This window comes from Centruroides sculpturatus, unplaced genomic scaffold (genome assembly GCF_000671375.1).
Source record: "Centruroides sculpturatus isolate CEXI.00-Female unplaced genomic scaffold, Cexi_2.0 scaffold570, whole genome shotgun sequence".
Classification (NCBI taxonomy): domain Eukaryota; kingdom Metazoa; phylum Arthropoda; class Arachnida; order Scorpiones; family Buthidae; genus Centruroides; species Centruroides sculpturatus.
In genome coordinates, this window is record NW_019384862.1 from 24,362 (window position 1) to 44,784 (window position 20,423).

General features: G+C 33.6%; 1 protein-coding gene and 1 long non-coding RNA gene across 5 annotated transcripts in view; one reads left to right on the forward strand and one right to left on the reverse strand.

The window, feature by feature from the left end:
* LOC111630690 lies at positions 1 to 12,156 on the reverse strand. The gene is made up of 3 exons (XR_002757569.1): positions 12,096 to 12,156; positions 1,650 to 1,737; positions 1 to 38 (listed from the first exon to the last, which is right to left on the reverse strand). It is a non-coding gene; the product is annotated as an uncharacterized LOC111630690 (long non-coding RNA).
* Positions 3,626 to 20,423, forward strand: part of LOC111630687 (homeobox protein Hox-B7-B-like) — a 24,482-nt gene continuing 7,684 nt past the window's right edge. The window contains exons 1-2 of one of the 4 annotated variants that reach the window (XM_023374826.1): positions 3,626 to 3,670; positions 13,098 to 13,820. In XM_023374826.1, coding sequence (XP_023230594.1) covers positions 13,178 to 13,820 — 643 coding nt within the window. In that variant the 5' untranslated portion in view covers positions 3,626 to 3,670; positions 13,098 to 13,177. Of the gene's footprint in view, positions 3,671 to 8,039; positions 8,062 to 9,708; positions 9,999 to 13,038; positions 13,821 to 20,423 lie in introns of those variants that run through there. The other 3 variants (XM_023374829.1, XM_023374827.1, XM_023374828.1) reach the window with 3 other exon arrangements.

Sequence of the window (20,423 nt, forward strand, 5' to 3'; positions counted from 1 at the left end):
TGCGCCATTTTGAAGCTTGAGCATCTTCTTCAAATCTCCTGCAAAAATATGAGTTAATGCCTTTTTTTTAACATAATAAAATGTGATTTTAAATTAAATTGAGACGTTGAAATACGTAAAATTACCTTTTTAATCATAGAAATGGGTAAAATTGTAAGAAATTTTGGCTTTATACGCTAAGAAATAGAATATATAACCATTTAAGGCCTTAGAATTAAGCCTGTACATCCGTTTAAGGCCTTAAATTAAACCATTATATTTATCTGAGGCCTTAAACTTAAACTTATATAGTCGTTTGATACCTTAAAATTAAGCTTTTATATCAATTTAAGGCTTTAAATTTAAGCTTTATATGATAAGAAGTCATAGAATAGGAGGAAAAGTATATAATATATTAAGTTTTAATTAAGTGCACGAACTAAATTTCTGGTGGAAAGATAAAACTTGAAAGGTAACCAAAGAAGCTACTGAAGAAAACATTATGACACGAGCCTGAAGTGAATAAATTACAAAGAGAAGAAAAGCGATTAACACACGTCAAGTAGAAAGGGGGGGTCTTGATTTACACAAGCAGCGTGATGAAAAGTAAAAGTTGCACGAAATTGGATCGTGACACTCAGCTAAGGCCAGAATGCATGATGGAATCTCGTGCAGTCACCAAAGAAACAAAATCAGATTAAAAATTATTTATTTTCCGAATGCCAAAAGTAGAGGGGGGAGTGATATTGACAAAAGCCTTCCTCCTCCTGTTCTTCCTCTTCTTCTACTCCTCCTACTCCTTCTTTGATAAAGTTTAGATTGTTGTATAGACAAAAATAAGGGCATTGCCCACCTTCTAACCAGACTAGGCATCGCCCCATATTTAAATTAGGCAGTAAGTCATACCAGGTACCTAATCTCTTGAATTTAAACTAGATCCTTGGCTCGTAAACTATGTTTAAATTATGGCTTTCTATAGGAGTTATCTCTTGTAATGTTTTAGCCTTATTTTAAGGCTTAGTACACTAATTTAAGTTAGTTTTCGCAGGTTGAAACAATCAGCAACACGGCTCTCTCTTACTACTAGGCATCAGAGATAGTGTGGATTTATGGTTAATGTATGTTGTTTAGGGTACATTACTCATTAGACTACAAATAGACGAGTCTTTATCGCCTATAGGCAGCAGCACAGCCTAGTCTATTTTAGTATGACGTGTTGAGGAATGATCTCGGGGTATAAGGTGGTTCTAGATATCAGAGTGGAGGCGATCAATGTGGTAGTAAAATGATTAAACACTCGGTTCGATGGAGCTTATCGGAGGACCAGGAGAAGTGGATGGGTTGCTATGGTTACCAGACAGAGTGATGTCAATGGGGAGCTAGCTAATGTGGGAATTTAGTCCCATGGAAGAACAAACTAAGAATCGATAGCGGATATCAAATCCTGCACTCGTTTGGGAATTGTCCAGGCTTTGAGGCTCAATATAAATCAGGGTTTTAAGTCTACTTCAGCAGGCACATAGTCTATCGATTATTATCTAAATCGCCTTCGTTTTCAGGATAGACTTTTAATATTAAGACACGTTTTTCACCTGATTTTTTTCTCCTGTTTTATGCAGTCTTTGTTAATTATTAAGGCATTAGATCCAGGCTTTTGTAGTGATTCTTACCACTAAATTATTATATTATAACGCCTACAAGTATCCTTCAAAGAATTGCCTTCTTTCTTCTTGTCGATAAAGATGCCACCAAACATTTCTGTATAAAATAAAATAAATTAAAATTAACAGAAAATCTTAATTTTCTACCAAAAAAATAATTATTTTTACTCATAAAATTCGTACAAAGTACAAAAAAAGTAAGCATTAATAACATCAGATGGCGCTAGGGAATACATTAATTTAATTATTTTTTAAATAATTATTTTTAATTTTAAAACCGTAAAAACATTTAATTTCTTAAAAGTATTCAGAATATTAATAATATATAATACTATTTTCCTTGTAATAATACTAGTTTTGTAGTTATGGCACTAAGTGTTGTGTTTTAGGTACAGCATTACAGGCACACCAGTATAAACACAGCATGATAGGTTATCGTGTTATATATGTTGTTAGAAGCTTGATAAGTATCTCTTGTTAGCATGGTACACTGTGGGAGGCATAATAGTTATAATATACTATGTGTGCACCCTACCAGGGGCATAATAGTTATAGGTAGAGTACACCATTAAGGCATCACAAAGCATGGTGTTATAGTTTACAGCATTGTGAGTACTGTATGCCACAATAGAAGTAATACACAACATTAGAGCAGAATCTTCTTGCTCAATATTAAAAAAAAATTAATCAAGTTAATCGTAGGCTTACTTAGAAGACTTTCTTGTAGGCTACTTTATCCCTTATTGCAAGGGTGGTAAGCATCAAATAATAGCAGAAAATATTTCGCACGTGATGCTGACCCCCTTATACTAAGTACTAGTGTATTTAGCATTTTAAAAGGTACAACACGCTTCTAGTTTCCTTTGTATTCGCGTGAAAAACGTACCATCTATGATACACTACAGTACATCAATTTCTTTCTTGTATTATTTATTACTAAAGTAGTATAGTAATAAGTTTGCTTCAAATATATATATATAAGACAATTTACTTCATGAGGTACAAAAAAAAGTCAATTTATTTTTTGATACTACACCAGCAAACCAAATCAATTTCTCTTGATGCCACGGAAGCAAACTACGTTCATTCTCTCTGTATGACGTGGTATTTGTATTGTCTATTTATTTTCGATGCTCTATTCTTGACATTTTATTCCTGATTCCACAATATAACGTTACTGACATGAGTTATGGTTATATTTAGTTGTTTTCTTTGATTTTATAGCTATGTACACTGATATTTTTTTTGGATATTTTAAAGATTATTTTTAATATTTTCTAAAAAAATAAATGTTTTTAAATATTCTTTGGAATTTTTTGAACTGTATTTTTTAACATTATTATTTTGGGGTTTCTCTTTCTCAAGATAGTTCAATTTTGTAGGGTTTTCATCAGATCCTTTCCTTCTAGCTGCCTTTAGATCGAAGTGAACAAACTACAGATGATTTTAATTAAAACCGAAACTATGGATTCAACCGAAAATCCAGATAGCGGGAGCTTCACTTAATTACTCCTTAGTTTAAAGCCTCATATTTATGACGATCCTTCAACTCTCTGCTGTATTTCTCCAGCAAGATAACCGATATGTCGCCAAATTGTCTCCGAGTTTAACCGAGCGTATCCCTCGACTTTTCCATTCGAATACCCCATAATAACCTTTAACCTTATGGAGGAAGTACGCTCGACCCTAAGGGCCCCGACTAACGAAACTGTAACGATTTACTTCACCCTAATTATGTTTTAAAATCTTTTCAATACAAGTGACATTACCATAAGTACGTCCCCCGTAAGACCAATTGGACGAGAAGGGAGTCGCGGGTTCGACCCCTATCCAATGGGAGGGTAACTCGGAGTATGAGTGAGAGTTGGCCCTCCTTCATCTAGGGGAGCATAATGCGATAGGTCAAAGGTCGGGAAACCCCGGGTCGGCATACATAAACTTCGCTCTTGATACATCAGAAATCAAATAAACACACCGAGGGAGGCATACTTATCTAAATTATGCCATGAATTAAGTTTTTAGTTCAATTGGTATGTACTTTTATAGCATATTTTTAAATTTAAGTGTTTAGTTAAGTAAATTTTTTTCTATGTTTTATAGAGGATATTATGGGGTTAAGTTTAATTAAATTAAAATATAACTAAACATGCCAGTGTTTGAACGATATGTCTATTAATCTCAATGCTCATAATAGTGACAAATAGTGTGCCAAGACTTCCGATGCACGTGTTACGCCGATGAGAAATCGTGAGCTTACTACTCTCAGTAGTAAGGAACCATAAGACAAATTCCTCTGTTAACTCCATTATTGATAGTAGTAAACCCCGATTTCTCATGATTTCTAGTACTTTTAGTAGACTCCAATACATTAGATTGAAGAATGTGAGGTTTCGAGGTTGCACGTTTAGCATTAAAAAATGTTCTATAGACTCATTAATTCTCATATTTATTGGGGGTTTTGTAGATAAGGAAGTTTTTTCATAGGGGTTTCTGTAGATGATAACGTTATTTACAGAGGTTTCGGTGGATAATCAGGTTTTACATAGGAGTTTCTATAGATAATAAGGTTTATATAAGGGGTTTAAGTAGATAATAAGGTTCTTAATAGGAATTTGTTATACATAATCAGATTTTTATACATAAATATAGGAGTTTCTGTCGATTAGAAAACTTTTAATATTAGAATAAGGTTTTTTTTACAGGAGTTTCTTTAGATAATCCTCTTTTACATAGGAATCTCTATATATAATAAGATTTTTATAAGGGATTTCGGTAGATAACAAGGTTTTCCATAGAAATACAAAAAATTATATGATTTTCTTAAACTTTTAATTAATTAAATCATATTTTACACTTCAATTATTGACCACTTTAGTAATACAGTACACACCCCAATCACCTTTCTCTTCGAACGTTCTTGAAACCACTAAATGTAATAATATTTAATTATAATTAAATAAATTAAAATAAAGAAATAAAACGCATTTTCATTGATTAAATGAGCCCATAAAAATTTAGAGCGATGAAACTAAAATAAAACTAATCCCCATTGTTAACTTTAAACTCCGTTAACAGATGGCGCTAAGTGTTATGGCTTATCTAGGTTAATTTTTTCAAATGAGCTAGGGGCTAAAGTTCGACTTCATGCCTGAACTTAGCCCATATTTTATCTTTAATTTGATTTAATTTCTAAAAAATAAATTATATTTATTTTGTTTTTTATTTAGAAATTAGAGGTTTACAAAAATTTTTTAAATATTTGTTTCTCTAAAATATCTGAGTTTTTAGAAGTCTGAAAAAGTCTTCAGGATTGGGAGGACTTTCAATTATTTTTTTCATATCTGGTAGTTGTATAATTTGAAAAGCTTAAAGGATTTTATGGTTAAAAAAAAAACACTAAGGTTTTACAAGATTTGAAGGTTTTGTTTTCAACCCAAAAAAACATACTCAGATCTTTGAAGTTTTCATTATTTTTAATTCAAAAAACATAAGATCTTCGAGGCTTTCAGGATTTTTAACCCCAAAACCACCAATATCTCTCAGGCTTTCATGATTTTTAACCCAAAAAACACCAAGCTCTCTGGGTCTTTTATGATTTTTAATTCAAAAACCACCAAGATCTTTAAGGCTTTCATGATTTTTAACCCAAAAACTACTAAGATCTTTGAGTCTTTTATGATTTTTAATTCAAAAACCACCAAGATCTTTGAGGCTTTCAGGATTTTTAACCAAAAAAACCCCTAGATCTCTGAGGCTTTCATGATTTTTAACCCAAAAACTACTAAGATCTTTGAGGCTTTTAGGATTTTTAACCCAAAAACTACTAAGATCTTTGAGGCTTTCATGATTTTTAACCCAAAAACACCTAGATCTCTGAGGCTTTCATGATTTTTAACTCAAAAACCACCAAGATCTCTGAGGCTTTCAATATTTTTCATTCTAAAAACAATAAGGTTGTAGAAGAATAGAAGGATTTTAAAATTCAAAAACAGTTAAATCATAATGTTTTTTAAATTTAAAAAAAAAACTTGAAAAGCTCTTGGTGTTTTTTAAAATTCGATTGAGTGTTTTTAGTGTTTTCTTTTTTTTTTCATTTCATCGAGTGAGATTTCTTTCCTCCAAAACACACTTTAATACAGGATTTCTGAGTCATAAAATCTATAGAAATTCAAAGTATTTAGAGTATAAAGAATTTCAGAGATTATGAGCCTTTGAATATATTCTAGAACTTTAGAATCTTTGATGTTTTATTGTGATTTGTGAATAATGTTATCCATAGAATGTTTAGTGTTCGTGGTATAAAAACTCTACAACCTTAGAACTTTTTGTGTTCTAAGAAAGGATAGAACATTTGATAAGTTCTAAAGCACTAAATCCACTGAAAATTTCACATTTCTGTATGGAAATATCATTAATTATTTTTAGATACTTCAATGTCACAAGTGGCTTACGTTCACGTGCAAGAAATTATTCGATTTGACTGTAACATAATCAGGCTTTTAAGGTACTTCAAACCTTTCAAACCAAGTAAGGACCTTTACTAACTTATTTGCCCCCTTTTTTTTTTATTTTGGTAGAAGTACATTTAAACTTTCACTCTACAACTTCGCGTCTATCTAACGTAGTTATGAGGTCAATTTATAGTTCTTGAGGGAATCTAGAGGTTCCTAGAGACTCTTTAATGAGAAAATTGGACCACTTGTCACTCTACGTAAGGCATGGATATCCATTGAAAAAAGGGGCACAGTAACTCTGTAAAGAATTTGTAACCTTTGTAACTAATTTTAAGGCTTGGTAAAGGTTACAAGGCTTTATTTTATAAGTTCATTCTCTAGCCTTTGAAAAGGCTTAGAGACTGTAGCGAGAATTTCTTTTATAAGCGTATTTATAATTAATTTTAAAGGTTCGTAAAGGTCGCAAGGCTTTATTATAAGAGTGAATTATTTGTAGCCTTTAAACTTAGTTCAAGCCTGATTTTTTTTATAATTGTAGCCTTCGATATAATTTTTATTATAGAAATTATAGCCTTATTTAAGGATCTACGTAGACAGAAAGTCTTAAATATTTTCCAGGCCTACAAGCATGATATTCTTTAACGCTGTTTTAAGGCTTCGTATATAAAAAGTATAGATTTTAAGGCTCAGAGAACATAGAAAATTTTATTTTAAAATTTATAGTTTCTAAATTTTAAGGCTTTATAAACATGAAACAGCTGTAAAGGCTTAAATATTGAAACTGTTTAGCCTATTTGAGCCTTACAAAAATAGAATTTGTAGCCTTAAATCTTCATGAAATTAGGAAATCCCTAAAGAATTCGTATTAACTATGGTAGAGTTTGGAGTCTTTAAAGTTAATTTTAAACCTCTTTAAGCAAAAATACTAGCCTTTAAGGCTATTTATTGCATGAAGCTAACACAGAGAAGCCTTAATTACATTTTAAGCTTGCTCGATTTGTATTTTTTAAACAATTTTGGGACAAAAAACAGGAAAAAAACGGATGCAGTTTCTAATTAGGGGATGAATAAACACGAAAAAATGGGCATAAATATGTGAAATTGTGGAATGAAATCGCGAGTAAGAGATGAAATTAAACTGCCGTGACGTTTTTATTGCCAAATATTCGAAATATTTAAATACAAATCGATAAAATTGGCGGTTTTTTAAACATTTTTCTGTAAGGAACCTCACTTTTAAATTGTAAGAGGATCAGCAAAATCACTCTGACCTTCTCCTCACATTATTTACATTTCCCGGAAAAGTATGAAGATTAGAGTGCTCTGTGCATGCTCAAACTACTGTGTGACGTCAGGAAAGTTCGTGTACATGTTCCGAAAATACCGTTACATCAGTAGGACCTTCTAAGAGGTAAAAATCCTTGCTTCATCCCCCAATAACGATCTCCCCCTTTCCTACTAATAATAGGAGCCTGCAAGGTTAACACACGCCCAAGCCTGAATTTTTAAGGATGGAAACTCCTCCTAGAAGAACCGGAAATTAGGGAAGAATGTAACAAAAGGGATGCCAGTAGTAAGGGTGGTTTCGTGGGGTTAGGGGATTTTTTTTTTGCAGAGGAATTTTTCCGAGATTAAGTTAGTTTAAAAAGTGTAGAAGGGCATTTAGACCCCAGAAATGGGGGAGGAATGGCAGATTTTATCGCCTTCCGGTCGAGGCCAACATATGTGTCAGGCTCCTCCAACGAGAGAGCGAAGAGGAGCAACTTGACACCGCAGATGTCTAGAGCACGTGCTCTTAGGGAGGGGAGTAAACGTTCTTTTTCTACCCGAAAAATCTCATCCTTATCACCCTATTGGTTACGTTTCTCACGTGACGCTCAGACAACCCGAAAGTTTGCTTAAACGTCACGAAAAAACCCTACACGCAAGTCGTGAAGAGAATAAGGCAGAGCTCGACTACAACAGGAGTAAGTACGTCAGTAACTACACTACTACTACTACTACTACAGTTACAACTACTACTGTTTTAAATTTATAGTCAATTATAAGTGACCTAGCGAGGGTGGCGCAGGCCCAGTCAAAACAAGCGATGCGATCGTAAATAAGATTTAATGCGGCGATAAAGTCGGTTACGACTTTTCTCTCGCTCTCTCTCTCTCTCTCTCTCTCTCCACCCCTTCCTCCGATCCCCCCGCTTACGTTTACTACTACGGTAGCACGTGTTGCGCTGCGCACACCACGTGCTTACTTTACTTACCTTACTTCTCAACCCCCTCGGGCGCCGGTGCCACTTGTTTTTTTTTTGGGGGTGGGGCACGGGCAAAACGTTTTACGACACCCTGACGCAATTGCTTTATTACTTGCAGGCTTTTAACTAACGCAAACAGGTCGGGAGTGCGTGCGGTTGCCTGTCTGTTCGTGTACGAGACGTAATGCTACTCGAATTTACTAAAGGCATTAAACGTTAAATGCGGGATATTAGAAGTTATAAACAGAAGAGAAATATTTATAAGGGGGAAAAACGATTTTATCGCGTGTTTTTTGTAAGATTTAGGTGCCAAAATCAAATAATTTTTTAAAATTTTTGTTGCTCCATTTCGGGTCAAAAGGTCGTCCTAATTATTTTAAACGTTGTCAAGTCGGTTTTTTTCCGTTTAATTTTAGCGCTTTTTTAAACGTTTTTCTTAGTTTTTAACCCCCAAAAATCTGTATTANCAACTGTTTAGCCTATTTGAGCCTTACAAAAATAGAATTTGTAGCCTTAAATCTTCATGAAATTAGGAAATCCCTAAAGAATTCGTATTAACTATGGTAGAGTTTGGAGTCTTTAAAGTTAATTTTAAACCTCTTTAAGCAAAAATACTAGCCTTTAAGGCTATTTATTGCATGAAGCTAACACAGAGAAGCCTTAATTACATTTTAAGCTTGCTCGATTTGTATTTTTTAAACAATTTTGGGACAAAAAACAGGAAAAAAACGGATGCAGTTTCTAATTAGGGGATGAATAAACACGAAAAAATGGGCATAAATATGTGAAATTGTGGAATGAAATCGCGAGTAAGAGATGAAATTAAACTGCCGTGACGTTTTTATTGCCAAATATTCGAAATATTTAAATACAAATCGATAAAATTGGCGGTTTTTTAAACATTTTTCTGTAAGGAACCTCACTTTTAAATTGTAAGAGGATCAGCAAAATCACTCTGACCTTCTCCTCACATTATTTACATTTCCCGGAAAAGTATGAAGATTAGAGTGCTCTGTGCATGCTCAAACTACTGTGTGACGTCAGGAAAGTTCGTGTACATGTTCCGAAAATACCGTTACATCAGTAGGACCTTCTAAGAGGTAAAAATCCTTGCTTCATCCCCCAATAACGATCTCCCCCTTTCCTACTAATAATAGGAGCCTGCAAGGTTAACACACGCCCAAGCCTGAATTTTTAAGGATGGAAACTCCTCCTAGAAGAACCGGAAATTAGGGAAGAATGTAACAAAAGGGATGCCAGTAGTAAGGGTGGTTTCGTGGGGTTAGGGGATTTTTTTTTTGCAGAGGAATTTTTCCGAGATTAAGTTAGTTTAAAAAGTGTAGAAGGGCATTTAGACCCCAGAAATGGGGGAGGAATGGCAGATTTTATCGCCTTCCGGTCGAGGCCAACATATGTGTCAGGCTCCTCCAACGAGAGAGCGAAGAGGAGCAACTTGACACCGCAGATGTCTAGAGCACGTGCTCTTAGGGAGGGGAGTAAACGTTCTTTTTCTACCCGAAAAATCTCATCCTTATCACCCTATTGGTTACGTTTCTCACGTGACGCTCAGACAACCCGAAAGTTTGCTTAAACGTCACGAAAAAACCCTACACGCAAGTCGTGAAGAGAATAAGGCAGAGCTCGACTACAACAGGAGTAAGTACGTCAGTAACTACACTACTACTACTACTACTACAGTTACAACTACTACTGTTTTAAATTTATAGTCAATTATAAGTGACCTAGCGAGGGTGGCGCAGGCCCAGTCAAAACAAGCGATGCGATCGTAAATAAGATTTAATGCGGCGATAAAGTCGGTTACGACTTTTCTCTCGCTCTCTCTCTCTCTCTCTCTCTCTCTCTCCACCCCTTCCTCCGATCCCCCCCGCTTACGTTTACTACTACGGTAGCACGTGTTGCGCTGCGCACACCACGTGCTTACTTTACTTACCTTACTTCTCAACCCCCTCGGGCGCCGGTGCCACTTGTTTTTTTTTTGGGGTGGGGCACGGGCAAAACGTTTTACGACACCCTGACGCAATTGCTTTATTACTTGCAGGCTTTTAACTAACGCAAACAGGTCGGGAGTGCGTGCGGTTGCCTGTCTGTTCGTGTACGAGACGTAATGCTACTCGAATTTACTAAAGGCATTAAACGTTAAATGCGGGATATTAGAAGTTATAAACAGAAGAGAAATATTTATAAGGGGGAAAAACGATTTTATCGCGTGTTTTTTGTAAGATTTAGGTGCCAAAATCAAATAATTTTTTAAAATTTTTGTTGCTCCATTTCGGGTCAAAAGGTCGTCCTAATTATTTTAAACGTTGTCAAGTCGGTTTTTTTTCCGTTTAATTTTAGCGCTTTTTTATACGTTTTTCTTAGTTTTTAACCGCCAAAAATCTGTATTATTTGTTTGTAACTCCTTGATAATCGATTTTTTTCCGTTATAAACTCGATTTCTCTTGTTAAACTGATTAAAAATCGATTACATTCGTTAGAAACTGATTAAAAATCGATTACTTTCGTGAGAAACTGATTAAAAATCGATTTCTTTCGTTAGAAACTGATTAAAAATCGATTTCTATTGTTAGAAACTGATAAAAAATCGATTACTTTCGTTAGAAACTGATAAAAAATCGATTTCTTTCGTTAGAAACTGATTAAAAATCGATTTCTTTCGTTAGAAACTGATTAAAAATCGATTTTTCTCATTAGAAACTGATTAAAAAGCGATTTTTTCCGTTAGAAATCCTTTAAAATCACTTTATTACTTTGTAAACACCCTTAAAAATCGATTTTAGAGCTTAGATTTTTAATAATTCCACCTTAAACACGATTAAAAGAGTAATAATTGGGTTTGTGAACCAAGTCATTAGTTAGATTTATTGCTTTTTGAGTTTTTTTTAATGCATGATTAAACGTTGAAGAAACTCGTGTAGAAGAAAATGATCTCATTTTTTTTCTAAATTTCGACCATGTAAACCGATGTTAAGTGTTTAATTATGTTTTAATATTATAAATTTTGTTAAGTCTTTAACTATATAATACATTTTTAAGTTGATAGATTCATTCATAAGGGAGTGAGAGTGGAAATTTAGTAGAAACTCTCGTGTTTCTGGTATTAAAAATTAATGAATACCTTAAATGTTCTGGCGAATTTCCTATTTTCTGTAGCCTAATTCTTAAATTTGATTTGATATTTTAAGCTTTCCCGTCACGCGATTTTGATATCTTAACTTTTGGATACTTCAAAGTCATGCCTTAAGTCATTATTATGCCTTTATGTCTGTTATACTGCATTTACATCTCTTATAATGTGTGTTATACTGTCATTATGGCTTTTAATACCTCTTATTAAACCTTATACTGTATCATTATTATGCATTTATATACCTCAATGTCATGCCTTATGCTTTTATACCTCATAATGTGCCTTACACTATCATTATGCCTTTTATACATCTCATATCATACCTTACACTATCATTATGTCTTCTATACACCTCATATCGTGCCTTACACTATTATTATGCCTTCTATACGCCTCATATCATGCCTTACACTATCATTATGCCTCTATACACCTCATATAATGCCTTATACTATTACTATACCTATAATGTTTACTATAAGCTATTTAAATTGATACCTTTATACTTAAGTCTTAACATACAATTTTCTTCATTTTTAAACACTATTTAAAGCTGTAAATAATGAGTTTAAACTTGTCTATCAAGAAAACATTACTCTTACCTGTTTTAAGGAAGAAAATGGATGATGATCACCATCCAAACCCTCGTTTTTGGCACTTTTCTCACTCACCAACACCTGGAAGGTCAGGAAACACACTCATGAGGCTACTTTTACTGTTACTGTTACTTAATGACCCGTCCCGCTTGTTCCACTCCAGTCACTGTTTTGTTACGAACACTTCTTACGCAACTGGACTTTTTTTTGGACGAGTTTCAGTGTTTTAGGACCCTCTAAATTTGATAAATTAACGTTATTTCTCTTCCTGACAATTTTAACTTATAGATTACTCACTGCCATCACTTGTATGCTCCTTCAAGAATAGTTGCAGCAGTTTACAACTTTCACACCTCTCTGCTTTTATAACTTGATAAATATTCTATAATTTACCTTTAAAATAACGCTCAGGAGTGCTTATAGACATTTTATAAATGTATTTTTTTTCTTTTGTTTATGGGTCCTTAATGGAGTAGAGAGTCTTGTAGTATAGCATAATGGGCAAGTTAAAGTCGGTGACTTAGACAGGGAGTTGCCTAATTAGTTTTATTATGCCACAGGAAACTTTTATAGCAGCTTTTAACCTTGAAGAAAACACACCAGACGAAGCTCTTGTATAGTTTTAGTTCAAGAATTTTGTCATAAAATAACCCAGGAAGCTCAAAAAATCGTCTAAGCTTTAAACAATAGAATTTCACGTGTTTTGCTTATATTTTTGCACTTTTAACCTCATCTTATGTGTCTTAATCTCACTTTTAACGTAGTTTTTGTGTGTTTTAACACCATTTTTATGTATTTATATGCCATATTAATGTGTGCAGAACAATTATCTGTGTTTTAATATCATCTTTGCTCAATTTTTATGTGTTTTTTTTCATCCTACGACGCCATTTTTACCTGTTTTAATGCGATTTTCTTAGTTTCATGACCCCCCCAAAATTCTTATAAAATTTGATATTATTTTCATTTTAAAGATATTAATTATAATTTCTTTTTGTGAATTTTTAGGTAGAGGAATGTGAAACCGTCATTCAGTTAACGGTTCCGTTGCGCGTGCAATTAGGAACCACAAAGTTAGAAAGTCGAGCATGAGCTCCTACTTTACTAACTCCACTTACCTCCCGGATATACGAAACAATCACAATGGAGAACATTATAATAATCAAGGACAACAGCCTACAACTGGAGAACCCTGCGATCAAACTCAAAGACAGTACCTTCAACCCCAATACGCATCATCTCCAGCTCAAGGTGCTACATACCCACGTTTCCCACCTTACGATCGATTAGAAATTAGGCCCATCGCCGCCAACCCGGGATCCCCGAGCCCACCTGGTCAATATTATGGTAACCATTGTGGACAACAGCCACCTTCTCATCCTCAGCAGCAGCCACAACAACAACAACACGCACCACTCAATCATCCCAATGCCTATGTGCCGCAGGATGGTGGACAAAATTGTCGTGGATCACCCAACGGTCACGTTTCCTCCAATCAACAGTATTCTAGTTGCAAATTACAGGGGCAACAACCCCATCCTCAACCACAGATGCAAGACTGTGGTCCCCCTGCACCTCCTCCTCATATGCCGTGTCAGAATCCCACGGGGCAGCAAAATATGTATAATGCACCTAATCATATGCACCAATCCAATCAACCAAACCAACTACACACGCAGACTTCGAGTACAATGCCTAGTCCTTTGTATCCATGGATGAGAAGTCAATTTGGTAAGTTGCAATGTGAAGATCTACCAATTTTTATTAGGATAAGACGTGGTCTTGACGTGTTTTCGGACCAAAAAGTGCTCACAAATCTTCATTTTTCGTGTTGCTAAATGTACGGACGGGAATATAACACGTTTCTTGTGATTATACAAGCGATTTTAACTGTAAATTACTTTTCTAATGCCTCACAACAGGCCTTTCTGATGTGATCCCACACTACAACAATACAATAATTTGCTACTTAAGTGGCCTAAAATCAATTCTGTATGCTAAATAAGGATAGAATTAATTACAATAACAGCATTTATAAGTGTACACAAAGGGCCTTAAGGCCTCCGTCAAACAATTTAAACCTAATTCGTATATCCCTTGCTGTAGAAGGTAAATTAATTTATTAAGTTATTTAGAGCCTTTTCTATAAAATACATACCTTATTTTACTTTATTTACAGGGCCTAGTACTTTAAAATTTTATAAAAATCGCCTTTTTTAGGGCCTTTCATGTTTACAATCGCGTTAAACATGTACAAATTTTGTACGAAATGTTTTATTTTAACGCCCATTTTTTCACGAGTGAAAAGCGTAAATTATTAAGGCCTTTATATATATATATATAACTTACAGAAGGCCCTTCGATTAGGGTCGATTGTAAAAACGAGTTAAGAGGTTTTTCTAGTTTTTTAAGGTAAAATTCCTCTAAAAAACACCGATTTTGCTAATGAAAATGGAGTCAGAAAGCCTCAACAGTTGGTGATTTCGTGCGAAATTTCCTCTGAAAATGGAGGAGAAAATAAAAATTTTAGTTTATTATTTTTTCTCTTGAATTTTGCTTCCTGTTTCTTCTTGAAAGAGTTCACTGTACTTAAAAAAATGAATGATTAATAACAGAAGTCTACGTTTACATGACTTTTGACCCCACAAAGAAAGTGGATAGATCGACTCCATTTTGGAATTCTTTCGTGGGATCTTACGTAAGACTTTTTCTCAACTTTGACCTTCCTATTTTGATAAAATTATGCAAAATAATGCTTCATTTCTCGATTTTTCTGCCTCAAACACACTTAACACTTCGTTTTATCCAAGGTTTTAGGGCCTTTCTAGGGAGCTAAATGCGTGTTTTTACTCATTTAGAGGTGTTTAATACATGATTTTGCTCGATTTATTAGTGTTTGAGGCCTTATATAGAAAATACAAGCGTAATTTTGCTCACTATCATAAATTTTTAGGGCTTATATAGGGGTTAAATGCATGCTTTTCCCACCATAAAAGATCTATTCTTAACTCCCATTCATGGATACTTTCTTGATTCTATCAAACAGTTAGGTGTTTATATAAGAATAAATGTGTCCGTTTAAGAGGCCTTTTATAATTTAATTTATAAATAAAAGTATTTCTCTGATTATTAGCGAATTTCTATAATAAAAGTTCTCTTAAATCTTACTAGGCCCTAATAATGAGAGCAGAAAAAGCTCCTTATACGATACAAATTTAGGAGGCCTCTAACTGCATTTATCGCATTATAGGCCCTCTTAAGAGTAGCAGAGATCGTTACCATTTGGGGTCAGTATTTACCACTTTAAGGGCCCTCTAAATCATCTACAGGCCTAATAATAAGAGTGGAATAAGCTCCATATATGATAGCACTTTATGAAAGTTTAGGAGGCCTCACAAGACATCGTTATGCCCTGTTAGAAGTGGTAGAGATTGCTACCGTTTTGGGCTTAGTATTCGCCACTTTGTGGGCCCACTAAATCATCTACAGGGTCAATAATAAGAACAGAATCATCTCCATTACTTAAACGTTATAGATTGTCTTTCTAGTATTTTAAATTCCCTTCTACCTATGATTAAAGTGTTGTAATCATATGTAGAAGATTAGAGGGTCCTTTTAAATTGAATTTTTGGTAATAAATTTAATTTATAGGCATATTAAATTAGATCATATTCGTGACTAGAGACGATAAGAAGAGGAAAATAAGTGGAAACATTCAATCAAAAAACTAAAAAATAAAGTATCAAAAATTTTAAGTGGAGTGAAATTTAGAAAGTTCCTAACGCTCTTATTGTTTGTAGAAAAGGGGGAGGACAATTACATTAAGATATAGAAGAGAGGAGCCATTTAATTAAAAGGATCCTTTCAAATTAATTTCGTTGGTTTGCTCATTGGGGAGAGAGAGAGTGAGAGAAGAGAAAGAAAGTGAATGTGGACGTCTGGCAGAATTCCCAAAAGTTTCTCAGCTGTTTAAGTCATCCGCAAGACATCACACGAAATTCCTTCGCTGGGTTAAAAGTTTGCACAACTACTTGACATAAATTATCTTGGTTTTGCCTTCTTACAAAATGGAAAAATGTGCAACCACATTTTCTTTTCGCTCCGGTTTCTTCCCATCTTTCCATCCCCCTTTTGATGGATTGTGCGCTCCTAAATAAAGGAAAATATGCATTAAATTAACACGAGACGTGTCCTTTTGTCTCTTGTATATTTTAAGCTTTATAGGGCCTCGCTAGGCCTCAATTTTTACATTTCTTTTCGCTTTGATCCCTTCCTATCTTTCACATCTTCCCTCCTTTCAAGGATTGTGAGCTACTAAATAAAGGAAAATATGCATTAAAATTAACACGAGACGTGTCTTTCTGTCTCTTGTATATTTTAATCTTTATAGGGCCTCGCTAGGCCTCAATTTTTACATTTCTTTTCGCTTTAATCGCTTCCTATCTTTCACATCTTCCCTCCTTTGAAGGATTGTGAGCTCCTAAATAAAGGAAAATATGCATTAAAATTAACACGAGACGTGTGCTTTTGTCTCTTGTATATTTTAAGCTTTATAGGGCCTTACTAGGCCCTAATTCGTAAATTATTTAGCCATGATTTCCACCAACTATTTGATTAACTATAAACACCTAAATCAAAAAATATATTCACAAAATTAAGTTAGAACGTACTTTACAAGCTTTATAGGGCCTAGTAAGGCCCGAATCATATATACGTATTGGGATATATTCGAACGTAGGCATATTAAGATCCATTATGTCTCCTTTAGTTAATGCCTAGTATATTTTCGAGAACTTCGAAGGCCTGTTAAATACCTGCTTTAAGAAGGCCTTTTAATAAGCTTACTTATAATGTTAAATTAAGTAATTTGAACGAATTTTAGGCCCTAAAACTGGTGAAACATTAAAGAAACCTTTCATTCATTCATAAATTCCTTCAGCAACCTTCGGGCATTCGTTTCGCGTGTCAAAACCGGAATAAAGTTAACATTCACCCCTTCTTACTTATGCCCTTTATCATGTCTGTACACTTCACGTGACCTCACCCCTTATTCTTGAAAGGGATGACAGTGTACAAGGCTATAAAGTGCACCGTGCATGAACTGGAGCATCATAAACCTTCAATATAATGAAGTAAAATGAAGTATAGCGATACAGAAACATCATTATACCTTAAATTTCATTTTTAAAGGCCCAAATTATGGTATTCGGAAGCGAAAAATGAAGGACCTCGTACATTACGAATGATAAAATAACTTATACATTAAGGTTAAAAGGCGTTACAAGGCTTTAACGTAAAGAAGAATGCGAGGATCTTTCGAAGGGCCTTGTATGCATTTTAATGTTTAATATTTACGCCTTTAAAGGCCTTAAACTGTAAGCTTCTTGCATGTTACCTTGCGTGGAATGTATAGGGCCTTTTAGAGTAATGATCCTTCGAAGGGCCTGTTCGTATGATGTATTTAATTATATAGTCCTTCTGTCTGTTTAGGATTTAAGGCCTTAATTGATCCATACATACTAAAGTTTAACCTGTTTCTGCAGAGGTTCTTGCTATAAGAAGGCCCTACTACTTAAAATTTAGTGTAATTATTATAAGTTTAGGAATTTAAGCAGTATAGAAAGGGTCTTACGAGAAAACTTTCTTTAACATAAAAATGCCCTTAATTAGGGCTTAAATACACGAATATTCAGTTTATAGACACTTAAATAAAGGCCCTAAACGTTTATAAGGTTTTTATACATCTTATAATTTCATTAAACAGTGAAAGAATTAGGCACAGGCGATTTAAAATCGCTCGGTGTTAAGTTGTGTCAAAGGTCAACAACCCCAATTGAGCCAGTTGGGTAATAATAAAAGAAGAAAAAAGGGAGGGGGGACACGAAACAAACGATCATAAAACCATTCTACAAATAACAAAAATGGCCGACGGTAAACAAACCAGCTGTTGAACATTGTATATGGCCTTTGGGGTCGTGTCTGCCTCGCCCACACAACACACGATTGGGTGAGTTGAAGCCTTGTTAGTTGCGTCATCACATTGGCTGCTTGTCCAACATCAAAAACTGGTACAGGCGAGCTCATTCGCGCGATAACTTTCCAACACTATACATTATGTAGTCATACCGACCAATAGGCATTGTTGTTATTAATATTACTGTACTTAATAACCCCCGCATGGATCGTTGATAAAAGTAGAAATAATTGAAGAAAATTACCTATTTTATTCCCAGTGTAATTATTAAGTAACGTTAAAAAGGATATGCCAACGTTAAAATACGTTATTTAAGTGGAAATTCAACATGGCCGATGAATAAACAAACATGGCCGTCATCTTTACGTAATAGACTACGATATAGAATTTATTATTTATATTATTATTATTCCTTGTTTATTGGAAGTTAATAATACATATTTATATTCAAGAAATGTTTTTATTTATATTATTTTAAATGTGACGCCATTTTTATATTGGATTAAATAATTTTAAATTCACTGATTGCTTCTGCCATCTGCTGCCATTTATTGGAATTATAATATAACTGCGTAGTTTTGTTTTTAGGCCTAATTTATCAATTGTGTAAGTATTTTATTTAATTAAATTCTTAATTAATTATTTTTATAGTTAATTACAAGTTAAATACAGTTTTATTCGAGAATTTTTTGTAAATTATTTAATATAAAGTATTAAAAAAATTATAATTATTAATTTAATTAAGAGATGGCGCTTAATGTTTGGTTTTAGTGACAAATTGCTTTTATATTAATCATTTAATTAGCCAAATACTAGCCCGATCGTTGGTTATTTGAGTTAAAAAGTGGCTTATTTTGATGGGAAATTACCTGTTTTTACGCTTAAAAGTTAATTTTAATAGTTAGAAAGCTTCAAATTAACTCATAATCAAATACAATATCATACAGAATGCATAGATTATAAATACAAGCTTGTAAAGTTGGTCCTCCTTTCGCACTATTTAGGACAATAAATGCAATTTATATCCTAAATTTAAAGGTGTAAATTGTATCTACATGCTTTAAACCTGGTTTAAAAGCATGTAGATACAATTTAAATCTTAATTTAGGCAGTTTACAGAGTAAAAAGTAAGTTGAAACAGCAATATTTTGGCTTAAAACAATGGTTTTGTAGTGTTTTTATTGTATATTCTTGTGTAATTACAGTATATACATGTATATTCAACTTTTAAGGCTTTGAACAGGCGTAAAAGGCTATGTAAAGTGTTTCAAATTCATGTTTGTAAGGTAATATAGTATGAAAACATAAAAAATTTACACTATATACTGTAAATTTGATATTTATTCTCATATTTTACAGTAAAATTATGTGTTTATGTGTTAATTTAGCATAATAATGTAATAATAAAATGCTTAATAGTGGGGTGAAGGTATAAAATGGTTTCTATCTGTTAAAACACAGGCTATTGTTGATTTTTAAGGCACAATTACTCTGAATTAAAAGTCATTTTTAACACAACTACATAAGTTTATAGATACACCATGAGATATTGTATTATTTAACACAGTTTCCTTTGCTTATTATACTACAAAATATATTAAATTAAACCCTATTGTTGTTTAGTAATTAAGATGAAGTTTCTGATGTGTTCTATGTATAAGGAAGGCCCTTATAATTATAATAAGGGATGGAATGAGGGTAGACTTTATCCAAAGTTTTGTTATTTGATAGAGGTTTTTGCTGAGTTATCTTTTGTAAGTTCTTCTTCTAGTCCTGTGCCCTAGAGGGAACGAAAACGATGTTGAGAGTTGCTTTGTGGTCCCCCCGGGCACTGTGAGATAATGTAGGACACATCGCACCCTCTGTTATCTCATAACTTGTGACATCTCTTAAGAAGTTTTTTTTTCTCCAACTGAGGGAGAGATAAATCCAAATTTTCTTTATTGAAAAAGTCTATGGTTTGGATGAACTAAAATACAGTATATATATAAAAATTTCTTAGATATTCTGTTTATTTAGATAAGCGAGTTAAATCTAGTTTATGGAGTTGTTAGAGAGAGGAAGAAGTAAAAAAAAAATTTGGCAATGTGATCTACGTTGAATTGATAATATTGTTTGGGTTTCTGCGGTGTTTTTTTTAAAAGTAAACATGGTGGAAAATTTGAAGAATTATCAAGAATTTTTATTGCTTCTTCTGTGAACTGTAAGGATGATTTTCTTGGAAATTTCGTGTTGTTGTTGTTATTGTAACATTTCTGTACAGCTTTTTAAATCATTTAAACGTTAAATTATATAAATTTTATTGGTTTATTTTTATTTAAACATGTCAAGAAGTGTAATTAATAATCACTTTACAAATT